The 15,314-nt window shown below is 38.0% G+C and overlaps 1 protein-coding gene across 1 annotated transcript in view; it reads left to right on the top strand.

Annotated features, from left to right (window-relative positions):
- Positions 1-3,858: 3,858 nt before the first annotated feature.
- Positions 3,859-15,314, top strand: part of chic2 (cysteine rich hydrophobic domain 2) — a 20,901-nt gene continuing 9,445 nt past the window's right edge. Inside the window, 3 exon segments of the mRNA NM_001113911.1 lie at positions 3,859-4,027; positions 11,853-11,907; positions 11,996-12,151. Of these exon segments, the coding sequence (NP_001107383.1) occupies positions 3,906-4,027; positions 11,853-11,907; positions 11,996-12,151 (333 nt within the window). The 5' untranslated portion in view covers positions 3,859-3,905.

The following is a 15,314-nucleotide window of genomic DNA, read 5'->3' as shown; positions in this document are numbered from 1 at the left end:
CCTCTTGCCGCCCCCTGCACTTACCTTCAGGAGCTTAGGCATGAGTCGGAGGGGATGGGGGGTGGATCACTATAGCAAAGAAACAGAGTTTAAACAGTTCCTGCCTATATTTTTATGTGGAAATATATTGAGTGAGCTTAATTAATAAGCAAAAACTCTGCCTTTTTTAATGAATAAAAAAATGTTATCTGGCATGCTATAGCCAAAATTATTATATAATTGTAAAAAAAACAATTTTAAAAGTTTCAAGGGTCATAATATCCATTAAAAACATCCACATAAAACACCCATGAATACTGAGAGAAAATGACGTGGTAATTAGGCATATTTCAGTTACAGTTTAAGAGCATTATCCTCTGGAGTAAAGGTCTTCCCTTTCTCTGAAAGAGGCACAATTACCCTCATTGAGAGGAAGGTTTGTTTGTTGGCTGGTATTTTATTCTTTATGTAAGTCTTTTGCATTTCCCTGTGAATAAGTGTTTGCCAAAGCATTTCAGGTCAGTTTCAGCTTAACATCATGTGCAGGTTGTAAGAAATCCCTTCTAAGGCACTATTACAGAAGCAACTCTTTCTACAAATCGTTTTATTGCAATCAGTTCTATTTTTTAAGCTTAACATGACCCAGTGAAAAAGAGGGTGGTTGAACTGTGTGTTTACAGGCTGCATTTACTTTTCTGCAGCTGTATTTGTTTCCCTTTAATCACTGATAATATATATGTATCATAATTAATGTAAGGCAATATTAAATGTTAAGAATATAGAATTTAAAAGCCTTGCTTATTTCTGCTGTACAGGTATGGAATCCGTTATCCGGAAACCCGTTGTCCAGAATGTTGCGAATTACAGAAAGGCCGTCTCCCATAGACTCCATTATAAGCAGATAATTCCAATTTTTAAAAATGATTTTCTTTTTTCTACTTGATCCCAACTAAGATAGAATGAATCCTTATTGGAGGCAAAACAATTCTATTGGGGTTATTTAATGTTTAAATAATCTTTTAGTAGACTTAAGGTGTGGAGATCCAAATTACGGAAAGATCCCTTATCTGGAAAACTCCAGGTCCCGAGCATTCTGGACAATGGGTCCCATACCTGTACCAGCTTTGACAACTTCATCTAATATTCTTCTGGAAATATTAACACTATGGGGCATATATATCAAACGATGAACAGATAATTGGCCAGAGGAGAACTCTAAAACTCTTATTCAAGCAAATAAAGCCATGGAGGTCTTTTCTGGTGAACTGTGGCAAGCAGTCTGACCTTTTGATGATTATTCTCCCACGGGTGCAAATATCTGGTCCCATATATGTGTTTTTAGTAAAATGAAACCCATAGCCTTTAAAAAGTTAACCAAACTGAATCAAATGATCCAAGTGCTCCAACCCCCAAAACCCCAAGCTCCAGGGAACGGATAAACCGCTATACATCAAAACAAAAATAGGCAGGGGAAAGGCACACTGGTAATCTAAAAACAGGCCATTCAAATAGTAAAAAAGAAAAAAGCTTTATTATATACTCATCTCAAAAAGCCTGATGCGTTTCTTGTCCATCTGACACTTAACCATAAACTTAAATGTACAAACAACAACATCAGTATTTACAAGGCTAAAAACCAAGAGGAAAAAGGGGGAGAGGACTGTACATCCTTAAGAAACTATGTAAGAGGAATGGCATGAAGAAAATGCATTAAGATGAATATAAAAAGATGTATATATATATATATATATATATATATATATATATGAAGATATATGCATTTAGATAAATATTAAGAAATATATAAATGTATGGATACTTAAAAGTAAAACATAATCTATGCATGTATTGTGCGTCTGATGATATTCTTGGACCTTCAATGGAAGTCACTTTCATATGATTGGTGTCTGCCAAGTATTCTACGTGCAGCGCATCCTTCGATTTGTTATTTTTAGTACTTTATCCCACAATTTCAGCCTGAATGTTAGTTTTAGATCGTTGCATTTAACCGTACAATTGATATCCGAACATTTGTCGGAAGACTAAAATCTGAACGTGTGTGGCCAACAGGTACAGTTCAGTGTAAAATGAAGAGAAAATTAAGATATACTGTGCAAAATATAAAATGTTTTCAATACAGTTAGGCAAAAATGGAACCTATAAAGGCTGAAGTGGGCAGATGTCTAACTTAATAGGCAGAACTCTACTTCCTGCTTTACAGCTCCCTAAGCTGTTAGCAGTCAGTAACCAATCAGTGACCTGAGGGGGGCCATATAGAACATAACTGTTCAGTTAGTTTGGTATTGAATCTCACTTGTTTGCTCACAAACTAACTGAATAGTTATGTCCCAAGTGCCCCACCCCCTCAAAGTCACTAAGAGGTTAGAGAGCTAAAACCATGAAGTAGTTGTAACACTTGTTTGACTTAAATAAGGCAAACCCAGGCTAGTAGTGTGCTGTAGAGCATGTGTTACATGCGACCTTAATACAAAGGAGTGGGCCTCCGCTAAGTGGGAGATAGATCATGGAGCTGAGGGTGTTGTTGAACTACAACTAATTAGAGCTTGTGTGGTGCAGATATAATAATGGACGCCAGAAAGGTTATTGCTGATGAACTAACAACTTGTTTATTGTTCCAGACACTCATAGAATAGTGCAACAGGGTATTATACTCACAGACACAGCAGGATATAGATATGGTCACAGTGGAGAATAGCAGGTGTGACCTTAAAGGAACAGTATAGCCCAACTTGAAGAAGGTGCAGAGTATTAGCTGGATACCTGAGATGAATACCTTTGCAATAACGGATTACTCCAGCGACGGTGGTACAGGGGCAAAGTGCTAACCTGAATCCTGTGTCTACTGGTCCCTTAAAAAGGCAAACAGAGCCAGGGTAGGCTAAACCCTTAACAACTCCTTTGATGGGGCTAATGCTGCCCTTTCTAGCTAAACTGACTATGCTCACCACTCCTAGAGGGTGCTATTAAATAATACTAACTGTGCTGGCTTGTTCTCATTCACGGGGCCCTGTCCCTGACTTAAGATGCTAGATTACTGGGGCTGTGTGCCTCCAGGCTCAAAGGACTGATGCCTGAGACAACAGCAGCTAAAGAGGAAGACACTCCTCCTTACAAGACACTATATAGTCTCCAAGGGGAGTGGTCAACCAGGGCTAAACCTATTAAGGATAGCTTAAGAACTGTAACCTGAGTGTAGAGGGCTCTGCCCTATAACAGTACAGATATGAAGAGGTAGGGAAGTAAAGCCATAGGGCACTTAACCCTATGGGTCCCTACATAGTGTTTTGGCTATTATGTTAATGATGTCAATTAATGTTTAGCGTAGGGGCGGATTGTCAACCTGCGCTAAAGCTAAATCTGTCATTTCAGTGTTCAGTGGAACCAGTGATGGAAATATAGAGGTGCAGACCCAAAAACTAATCTTACCAACATTTTCTAACCTGATTGATTAAATACCATGGTACAAAAATTATCATGACAATAATATAAAAAATATTGGTGCGTGTATGGCCAGCTTCATTGCTTTCACTGCATTCCCATATAGTGACTTCAAAAACCACACTTTGAAACTAATGCACAACTGACTCCCCCATTGGTGTTTAGGCTTATCCTCTCCAGGTGTAAGTGTGTTTCTTCAAGCTCCAGTAATGATTACAGTACTGTAATTTACCTAGAAGACCCTTTCTCTTGTACCTGTTCTGCTTGTGTTGCGCAATAAAGTTTCACACTCTTGAGAAAAAAAATGATGCGATCGCGTTCGATACATCACATGACCACAGTGACGTTGAGTTGCGGCTGTGCGTCATGACGCCGCGGCTGGGTATGGCGGCCTCCTCTTCCTGGTAACGGTACCGGGGAGGGACAAAAAACACGAAACGTCTGCCGCTGTGGCTGGAAATCTTGTAATGGCGGATTTTGATGAAATTTACGAGGAAGAGGAAGAAGACGAAGAGCGGGCATTGGAGGAACAGCTTTTGAAGTATTCCCCGGACCCGGTGATAGTGCGAGGATGCGGGCACGTCACAGTGTAAGGCTAGTGGGGAGATATTGTGCCGAACACTAGAAGCTTCCTGTGGGAAAGGGATACGGTTAGGGGAGTAACATGTACGGGAGGGAGATGTTGCCTTTATATCTTTGTTCTGTAATCAGTTACGTGACGAGGTTATTGTGACTCGGCTACAGACAGAGTGCATGTATGTGGCAGAATGCTGGGAGTTGTAGTCCGGGGGCTCACATTTACAAACATTACTACTGCTTTATTGTGAGGCACAGGGCCCAAAAGCCGCAGGCTGCATCACAGTTCTGAAAACATTTAAAATTAGTAGAGTTCAGCTGCCTTGTACTCAATAGGCTAGTTATACTTCAACTTCACTTTTTATGTTAGCATGTTCTGTTCTTAGCAACTTTTGAACTGGTCTTTATATTTTATAGAATTTAAATTTTCTGCTTGATTTCCACTCACAACTTCCATTTCTGTATGGTATTGGGGGTCACACACTCCAGCAGCATAAAACTGTTGCACTGGGAGGCTGCTATTTTATTTTTGTTGCAATTTATTACTTCTCTTTCTGTTCAGTGCTATTTTTTTTTACCAGTGTCATTTACACCACTGCCTGGTTGCTAGGGTAAATTAAACACTAGCTACCAGGTCATTACTGAAAAATGCTAAAATTTCTCAGAATATTACTGCCTACATCATAATATAAATATATTTAACACTGAACTACTGCTTAAAGTGTAACCCCCACTAATTTTATTGTAGTCTAAAAGGGTTCGTTTGGCATCCAGCCCTGCTGCAGACAATTTGAAGATGTAGTAGCCCAGGGAACAGACCTACAACCCCCTCTAAGTATCCACTGACAGCTGGAGGCTTCTGGCACTAGATGTTGAGCTCAGTGTCAATGCTGTACATTAGACATCCCTGTTGTAATCGTACAAGAGCTGGGGACCAAAGCTTGAAGATACATGAAATATATGACTTTTAGTATAAGGAGGTTTTTGGTGGTTAAGAAGCATGGGCTAATGTCGGCAAAATTACCCAGGAACATAGAATGGAAACCTGTCTGTGCACTTGTGAGCAGTGAATTACCAAACATGAAAGTAGTCTAGCGCTTTTGACTTAGTAACATGTATATATACAGGGGCTTTTAGTGAAAGTATTGCCATATTTTATAAAGGCACTAATTTAAATATACACACGTAAATACATAAAGAACTCTTCAGTGGGGAAATGTAAGGACTATAACAACTAAGTGTCTTCTAACTACAAGTAGCAGCGATCATTACGTATGGAGGTCATCAACATCCCTGAAAATAGAAAGCATTGTAAGACCCTACAGTTGATTGATTGTTAAATGGAGACGCATTGGTACATGTTTTTAGTTGTCAGTTAGGGCTGCACTCTTTTCTTGGAAATATACTAGTCTTTCTGTCACCTGTCTTCCCTTGTAATTCAGCCTTTGCCAGTAATATACCAGTTTAGTACTAATTCTTATTGTGCCTTCACCCTAAGGGCGAAGACACACGGAGCTACTTAGTAGCAGCTACTTTTCATGGTTACTAAATGCCAGAAAATACCCTGCCATAGACAATACTGAGAATCGCCTCTGCTAAAACACACATAGAGACAATTGTCAGTAAATGATCAGCATTGTCTATTCTTAAAGCTGTGACAAGTAGCTGCTACTAGTAGCTCTGTGTGCCTTCACCCTAAGGGTGAAGACACACAGAGCTACTAGAAGCTGCTACTTGTTGTGGCTACTAAAAAAGACAATGCTAGTGTGTTGGGGGTATCCTTAATGGAGAAGGATCTAGGGGTTTTTGTTGATAACAAGTTGTCTAATTCCAGGCAGTGTCATTCTGTGGCTACTAAAGCAAATAAAGTGCTGTCTTGTATAAAAAAGGGCATTGAGAACATAATTTTGCCCCTTTATAGGTCCCTGGTAAGGCCTCACCTTGAGTATGCAGTGCAGTTTTGGGCTCCAGTCCTTAAGAAGGATATTAATGAGCTGGAGAGAGTGCAGAGACGTGCAACTAAACTGGTTAAGGGGATGGAAGATTTAAACTATGAGGTGAGACTGTTGAGGTTGGGGTTGTTTTCTTTGGAAAAGAGGCGCTTGCGAGGGGACATGATTACTCTGTACAAGTACATTAGAGGGGATTATAGGCAGATGGGGGATGTTCTTTTTTCCCATAAAAACAATCAACGCACCAGAGGTCACCCCTATAGATTAGAGGAACGGAGCTTCCATTTGAAGCAGCGTAGGTGGTTTTTCACGGTGAGGACAGTGAGGTTGTGGAATGCCCTTCCTAGTGATGTGGTAATGGCAGATTCTGTTAATGCCTTTAAGAGGGGCCTAGATGAGTTCTTGAACAGAATATCCAAGGCTATTGTGATACTAATATCTACAGTTAGTACTAGTGGTTGTATTTATAGTTTATGTATGTGAGTGTATAGATTGGTAGGTGTGGGTTAGGTGTGCTGGGTTTACTTGGATGGGTTGAACTTGATGGACACTGGTCTTTTTTCAACCCTATGTAACTATGTAATGCTGGTCATTTACTGATAATTGTCTGTGTGTGTGTTTTAGCAGAGGCAATTCTCAGTATTGTCTATGGCAGGGTATTTTCTGGAGTTTAGTAGCCGTGAAAAAGTAGCTGCTACTAGTAGCTCTGTGTGTCTTCAAGGGCAGTGGCAGACGGGGAGTTTAGTCACCCCGCGACAAATCTTAATTGCTGAGGGTGACTAATCTCCCCGCAATGCCATCCCACCAGCAAGAATGTAAATCGCCGGTTGGATGGCATACGCATCGCTACAAAGGCAACTTTGGGAAATCGTAGCAACACATAAGCCATCCCACCAGCGATTTACATTCTTGCCGTGGGGTGGCATTGCGGGGAGATTAGTCACTTGCGGCAACGCAAGGAAGACTAATCTCCCCGTCTGCCACTGCCCTAAGAGAGTTGGAAAATCAGGGCTGGTGTTGCTGGGATAAATATATAATTATGTATAGGATAAGGACAAAAGTATAGTAATAAACATTTGTCTTAAGCAGGTGAAAAGGAAAATATCCATCTTCCCAATAAGCTCAATCCATTCACATAAAGTATTTCATTTAGATGATTACGATAATGGGGAATGTCCCATTTAGTAAGTTGTTTAATCTCCATTTGGTCCATTTGGTATGGTGAATGAGGCTATTATCTTTGCCACTCTACATAGACACTAGTGCATATACAAAACCAGAGGGTTGTAGAACAAAGCATTATGGTCACACTCTCTTATAAATGCAAATGATCTCTGTTCATATTGCCCTATATTCTCTTGTTTTTCTTTCTTTTCAATAGAAAATAAAAGGAAGATTATAACTGAAATTTACCATACATTTTCCTTGTAATGGGCAACTGAGAAAACAGATCAGCATGAGCTTAAAGGGTATAGTGAAAAGTCAAGCAAAATTTGTGTTGAATAGGCAGTTTTATTAAATGGACGATAAAGGATAGTATGACACAGTTAGAGGGCAATCTGCAACCATAATGTCTTGCAAATTCTGCAGACTTTACTGTTTACAAGAGACTGCATTGTGGTGAGATGGAAACTAGAGCAGAGTAGAGAGAAGCATTCTGATTTAGAGATTGATTGTGGGTAAGAGCCTTTTTCATTGTTAAATTTTACCTGATAGAAAAAAGTATAATGGGTGAGGAAAGGATTCTTGGGGGTGGGGGGCAGAAGGCAGACTTAAAGTGATACACAACACTACTTTTCAAAATATTAATGTACATAAAAAGTTACCTGTAGATCATTTTTTAATTATAGGTTTGCTTGTGTAAGTAATTGTAACTTGAAGTTCCTAAACCTGTATATTTTGCCAACCTGACTGCCCCTTCTCAGCCTGTCAGTTATAGCTTCTAATGCTATTGCTAACGGCCTACTGCTGCCCCTGACACAGGAATATGTTGGATCAGATAGGTGATGGAAAAGCAAATACTTTTATGGAAACATTATTAATAGCATTCAAAGATAATGTTATGATATATTAGAACAACTGTGTCAGTATTTTTTTTAAAGTGTACAAGGCGAGAGTTTTAGTACCTGAATCGACATCTGAAATCTGCCTGTGTATGGCCACCTTTAGAAATGCTTGTAATTTTTTAATTTTGGTGGAGTTTCAGAGGTTTCACTTAATATACATACAGTAAGCAGCCTAGTAGCTCCCGGTTATATCAAAGGGCAAGCAGAGTCTACCAGAGACTTTGCTTTCTTGTTTTATTCCTTTTCCAACTACAGGAGGCTCCTATTGTCAGTACACCTGTTTTTTATTCAACCAAAAATTGACTCCAAACCAGGAATTCAAAATTAAGCAACATCCAAGGGGTTGGTGAGCAACATGTTACTCCTGAGCCACTGGTTGGGGATCACTTCTTTAAATAAATATGTTGACGAAAATAGCAGAAATGCATATATGTGGCTTTTGTATCTGTTTTGCACTCTCTAATGTGACAGTACCAGGCAAGAAGATATAAATGAGTAGGACAAGTATAAACATGATATTAATATTACTATCTGACCTTACTAGTAATCTGATTTCTGAGCGATTTACTAATATAATATTATAGTTTTGTTGTTGAAGTGTGATTGTACAAGAATTTTGGAACCTCAAAAATAAAGAGAACTTGCAAAGCTGCTTTGACTAGTTCAGCCTATGTCCTATTCATAAAAAAAAAAAACCAAACTATAATTATTTTAATTAAAATAATTGGCAGTACACAGTTCAGTTTCGGGATCCATTTATTAGTTTCACTTTGCACATAAATGTCTTTTGCCCTATTTATTCGCTTATAGTCCAAATGTCTTCATCTTGGTTAAATTAATCCTTTTAAATGTGTAAACCTGCTTATACCTCAGTGTGCTAAATTTTCTGTACTGCACAAAAACAAACCATTTTAGGGTTCCACTATAGAATTCTTAAAGGAAAAGTAACACTAAAAATTTTTAACTAAAAAGTCTATTCTACCCTCCCCCAATAATTGCCCTATCCTGAAAACCATTTGTTATTTTGAATGCTTTAGAAGAAAATACCTGTTAAACTTGGCTTCTGGTCATTTGAACAAAGGCGATACGGCAATGCCAGGGGAAGTATCAGGTGATGCATCAACTATGTGGCGATTGATTGATCAAGCCTAGCCTGACTCCTTCCTTCCTATGCAGAAGAACGCCTACTCCCCACACTTCGGGCAATCTTAATTGATCATATACCATCACTGCCTAGAGGTGGTGATCGGGCCAAGAGACTGTTACAGAAAGAGGCAAGATGGATACACAGATTGGATACTATAGCTCCTCGGGGCTAAATGAGATGCAATCATTGTCATGTTTTCTGTGAGATGAATTGGGTTCCCTATTAATACATTCAGATCATGAGAAGGCTCAATATGAGCATTGTATTGGAAGAGATTGGGTCAGATATGTCTGGCCTCTTGAGATTGAAATAAATATTGGGGGTGTTTAGTCCAGTGTGGGTGATGGAAAGATAAGTATCTAATGGTGGGACCTTGTATGGCATAGGTGACCCATGGGGCTTTAGAAAATGAAGATTTCCCAGTAATAATCCCTGTAGGAATTTTTCTAGACACCCCTAGATAAATGGTGGATATTATGATATTATGGATGTTAAGAGAAACTATACATGATCTTTTTAAATGGTTTTAATCACTATTTATTCACTTTTTAATCACTTTCTTTTTAAATGGAAAGATATATTTGGATAAGAAATGAGCACTGTTTGTTCTCCTTTAAATGGGAAGGCACAAATTTGGATATATTATCATGTTTAATTGATTGTGTGAAATGATTGGTTGTATATACTATTTAAACACCGTGGTCACTTCTGGTTATCATCCTGACGACGATCCCTTGTGGATCGAAACGCATCGATGTGAGTGTGGAGCAATAAAATCTATTTTTGATACTTTAAAGTATATTGAGCCTTGAGTGCTTTCAACTGACCTCATGTGGATAATTTTTTGGTGAGCACCCGGTGTCTGGCTTTGGAGTGGTGAGTGCCGTCAATGGAACAGATATATAATATATATAGAATTTTGGTTTTTTTTCAAAACGCAATAGTTAATTGAGCCTCTCCAGCAGAATCCTGCATTGAAAACTGTTTTTTAAAAGCACAGATTTTTTTGATATTTTCATATAGGGCTAGCGGTGTTCTTCATTTCCCAGAATGCCACAGCCATGTGACCTGTGCTCTGATAAACTTCAGTCACACTTTACTGCTGAGCTGCAAGTTGGAGTGATATAACCCCCTCCCAGCAGCCGATCAGCAGAACAATGGGAAGGGAGCAAGATAGCAGCTTCCTGACACCTGTATTGCTTAAAGTGGTAGATATCAGAATAGCACTCAATAGTTGTGGATAACCTTGAAGGCATACAATATAACTGTTATAGGGCTGCTAAACCTTTGGGTTGGTCCAGTAAGTTCATTATATATATATATATATATATATATATATATATTATTTCTAGCCATAAATTTTTTTTTTTTTTTTTACTTTAACGAAAACTTGTGCATAGATTATTTTTATGCTAAAAGCACTGATGGCATTTTAATGCTGCATACTTTCTTGGGAAGATCATCTCATAGGCGCCATTATCTCAATTGTCTATAATGAGGAGGTATTTCAAATTATTTCTCGCATTCTTTCAACTTGTTCTTCCCAAGAGTACATACAGGTGGCAACCAAATGGCAGACGTGCTGTTAGACTTAATGTATCAAACATATCTTAGATGACAAAAAAAGACTCTCATCCAAACATTAGTGTACATCCTTGTAATACATTTCTATTTTTGCTGCAGTGCAAGTACAGGTATGGGACCTGTTATCCAGAATACTCAGGACCTGGGGTTTCCGGATAAGGGGTCTTTTCATACCTTGGATCTCCATATCTTAAGTCTACTAAAAATAATTTAAGCTTTAAATAAACCCAATAGGATTGTTTTCCCTCCAATAAGGATTAATTATATCTTAGTTGGGATCAAGTACAAGGTACTGTTTTATTATTAAAGAGAAAAAAGAAATCATTTTTAAAAATTAGAATTATTTGCTTATAATGGAGTCTATGGGAAATGGCCTTTCTATAATAAGGAACTTTCTGGATAACGGGTTTCTGGATAACTGATCCCATACCTGTACTTTATTGATCAGAATATAGTTTCTAGACATACCATATTCCTGTAGTGCAGAGGTTGTTGGGCGTATTTGGCCAGGCCCTCCTATTAATATAACTGACCGCTAAGCTGTACTTCCAGGCATACCCAAATCTGTTGCTAACTGGCTTTCAGGCTGGCCCCACTAAGCACACTTTGACCACCAAAGGAAGGCAGCACCACAGTTTGGGAAAAGTTGTCAGAGTAGTTAAGCTTACCAACTCCCCTTTTTTTAAAAAGTCTTCTATCTGCTATGTGTCACATGGATCTAATCAATATGTTGTCTGCCGGTGGGATGGCATTTCGGGGAAATTTGTTGCGGGCGACTAATCTCCCTGCGTGCCAGAGCCCTTATGCCAAGTTGAGGTAGCCTGAATATCCAGAAAATAACCACCCTGTTCACTTTGGTTTGCAAAAATGAAATGGTATAAAATATTGGTCGAAAACTGTAATGACCCTACCCCTTAACATATAACAAAAATGATGGTTAACCAGTTAAACACTGATGACGAAGTAATGATCTTAATCATGAAATCAGATTTCAGTATTTACATTTTGGCCACAATTAAAATGTTTACATTTTAATGTATTAGTTGAAGTACAGCAGTATGATCTCTAATGATTTTCTTTTTTCTTTAGTTTTGGTCTTAGCAACAAGTTTGAAGCAGAATTCCCTTCTTCCTTAACTGGCAAGGTATGTGTCAAAAACAAAGTTTAAAGACAAACAATTTGCTTTCTTTAATACTGTTCTCATACTTAGTAACATTTTCCCCCCTTTCCAGGTAGCACCTGAAGAATTTAAATCTAGTATTAACAGAGTCAACAGTTGTCTTAAGAAGAATCTTCCAATTAATGTCCGCTGGTTACTTTGTGGATGCCTTTGCTGTTGCTGTACATTGGGCTGCAGTATGTGGCCAGTTGTTTGTCTAAGTAAAAGAGTAAGTTGACCAATTCTTGGCTTCTTGATTTTGTCTTACAGCTTAATCATGTAATGTGCTACTGTGTTCTTATTAATAATTCTCTTATTCCACAAGGCTTTGTTGTAATATGCTTTTAAAGAGGGCATATTTCTCTTCATACCTATCTTCAATGTATTTTCTTTCATACCCAAAATTTGCTTATAGCTGATGTACTTTCCTTTTCTTTATATTTGTTATTACAATCTCATACTCCTAGCTTGTGGTGCCACTGAGAGGCAGTGCATATTACCCCTAATTACAATTAGTAAATGGGTTAAATAGCTTTTAGTTAAAAGGTGTTACATTTCTGCAGAGATGATTCCTGTAATGAGGTTGGGAAAAAAGGTTACGAACCATTGTGCACATCTTATTTTGAATTTTACTAGAGCTAACACCATTTGGGTCTTTGTAGAAGTATACATTTTGCTTATTTATAATTTCAAGAGAATTAACTTATATGCAATATGGCTCATATGAAGATTTCCACTAGGTATATAGAGTTCTGGCAGCCTTACTTAATTAGCTTTCCACTAATGTGTTATTCACTTTCTGTAACACTTAAAACGTGTTCTCTTAGGGGACAATGGATGCTGCATGTTTGGGCAGGTAAAATGTATGGTGGACAAAACACTCCATATCTCTTATGTATAAATGGCTGTTCCTTTTACATGTGGGTCTAAGCAATTGCCATTTAAATAAATAAGGAAGCATTTCCAGATGATTTATTGTCTGCCCCCAGGCTATTAAACACTTGTGCAACAATATGTGGTGGAATGCAGGGGAACACAGGGCAAAATGCCCATGTGTAAGGGCCCTTAAGGGAGGCCTTAACTCTTTACAAAGCTTTCCCATGTGGCTGGTAATCTCTAAGGTAGATGGTTTAAAACATAATTACAGATTCAAGGAAGTTCACGTATGAGAATACTGCTTATAAGAACTGTCAGCCACCTTGCTGTTATGTTAAACCAGAAATTTATGTTAAACTTAACTTTTATTATCTTATAATCAAGAGTAAATGGGAACTATTAGAAACTCAGAAGCCCATATTGTGCTGTATAATTAGATTTTTAGCATTTTTTTTTGTAAAGTAAAAGTAAGATACACACACATTTGTCTTAACAGTTTGACCTCCCAGTAAATACCATTTTTTTTTCTTCACCTATAAAGACTTTTTGTTATACTTCCCCTTTAACATTTTAAGTGCAACCAAAGAGCCACCCAGAAATGTAGAATTTGTTGCAGGAAGTCTGATACTAATAAGTGGGCATCATGGATTCTACATTTCCAGGTGCCTAATCAACATATTGGTTTCATGGCAGCGGGTGTAATAAATCAAACATCCCACCATATCACCATGAGGGATAAGCAACTTCGTATTTGGCTTCTTTTTTGTAATTTCTTATGTTTTGAATTATTTGCCCTTCAGCTCATTGCCCCTTTAATCTGGAATTTTAAATGCTGTTTTCCGAGGTCAGTGGCCCTAGCTTAGCATTCAGTATAAAGCTTAATATTTGTCTTTTTATTATGGTTTTTTTCATATAATTTCTTAGAAAATTCCATACTGTTGAGTAGCACTACTGCTAAGGGCATTGAATTGGTCTGTGCTAAAAGTTAATTTTAAGTTTCCCTTTGCCTACTTGACGTACAGTTTCACATAAGGAAAGCCGGGAACTATTTTTGCCTTTGAGTTAGGAAAGCATTTGCTTTGCATGTGATAATGATAATCACTTCAGATGAAATATGTATAACCATGAATTTTAAATGAGATTTCTGTCCACTGGCCATTGGGGGTATCTATTCAACAGACAAAAAAGAATAGTCTTTTAATGGATAAAGTGAGTAACTAGTTTAAATCTATACTTCTCCAAACCATTAATAAAAGCCCTATACAAAAACAGGCTTAGACCCCCATAGTAACTCCTGTGTTGCAAGCTTGATTAATAGGCCTGGAGGATAACTGAATTCTTTTTATATTGTTGAATGTGACCTAGAGAAGAGAAAGGGATAAACAAACCTTCTTTTAACTTAAATTACAGTTATAAACCACTGAAAAATTTTCAAGCAATGTGTAGTAGAAAGCTGCTTGGAATTACACATTTGTTCATTATGTAACACATTTTTTGGGTTGTGGAACCCCTTTCTACACTAGGTTCAAATCTTCTTTCATGAGTCCATATTTGTTTCACTCCCAAGTTACACAAGCAGAAGGATGCATTGCAGTCTTAGGCATCTAGCTGGTTGGCTATACGCATTAGCAAGAATCTTGATATTCTATATTTGCAGCTATGGATCGAAAAAGCACTACATGTTTTTCAGAGCCACATTTGGCAAGCAGTGTGTATCTGGATATTTGATACAGTTAGAGGCCCTCCACCCAAAAAACACTTTTTTGCTTAGTTCAATAAAATATAATTCTTAGAAACATTATCTCAATATGCATTGATTTTAAGATATCAAGGATATTCATGTTATTTGTGTAATTGCTGTTAGAGACTGTGTTTGTTTATCCTTTTATTCAGGGTTTGACTAGGTTTGATCAGGCCCGGATTTGTGAAGAGTCCACAAACTTTTAGGGGTTGCATGCCACCTATATTTTGCTCACATGGAGCACAGGGGACGGGACACGCATAAATCTTCAGTATGTCCTTTCTCCAGTGCTCCGTATGTGAGCTAAACGATTGCATATGCACTCGATCCTGGAAGGGGGGGAATGGAGGCCAGATTGTAAATCCGGCCTTGAAAGCAATGTAACAGTCAGATCTCCTTCAGGTGTGTCAACCAGCTGGTTTGCAACACTGTTGCAAGAGTCAGGAGTGCAAACAGTAAAAACATTTGGACAAGTACTGCTGTAATGTGTAAATGTATAAATCATTTTATGTTCAATTAAATGCAAATGGAAGGTAACATAGATGGCAGACAATTTTGACTAAAGGAATCATGGAATTTCAGGGCATTTTGCCTCATTTGGTTTCCAGCTCAGTGGGCAGGCATCAGAGTGTTTGCACTTATACCCCTTATTCATATCAGCAGCAATTTTCTTAGCCTGCATGGCTCTACAAACTGTATAAGGAAATAGTGCACAATATAATTTAGAGAGTCAATATATCTCTCATAATGTGGAGACGTTTCTTTATTTTAATTA

This window comes from Xenopus tropicalis, chromosome 1 (assembly GCF_000004195.4).
Source record: "Xenopus tropicalis strain Nigerian chromosome 1, UCB_Xtro_10.0, whole genome shotgun sequence".
NCBI classification, from domain to species: Eukaryota; Metazoa; Chordata; class Amphibia; order Anura; family Pipidae; genus Xenopus; species Xenopus tropicalis.
This window is presented reverse-complemented; position numbering and strand designations above follow the sequence as displayed.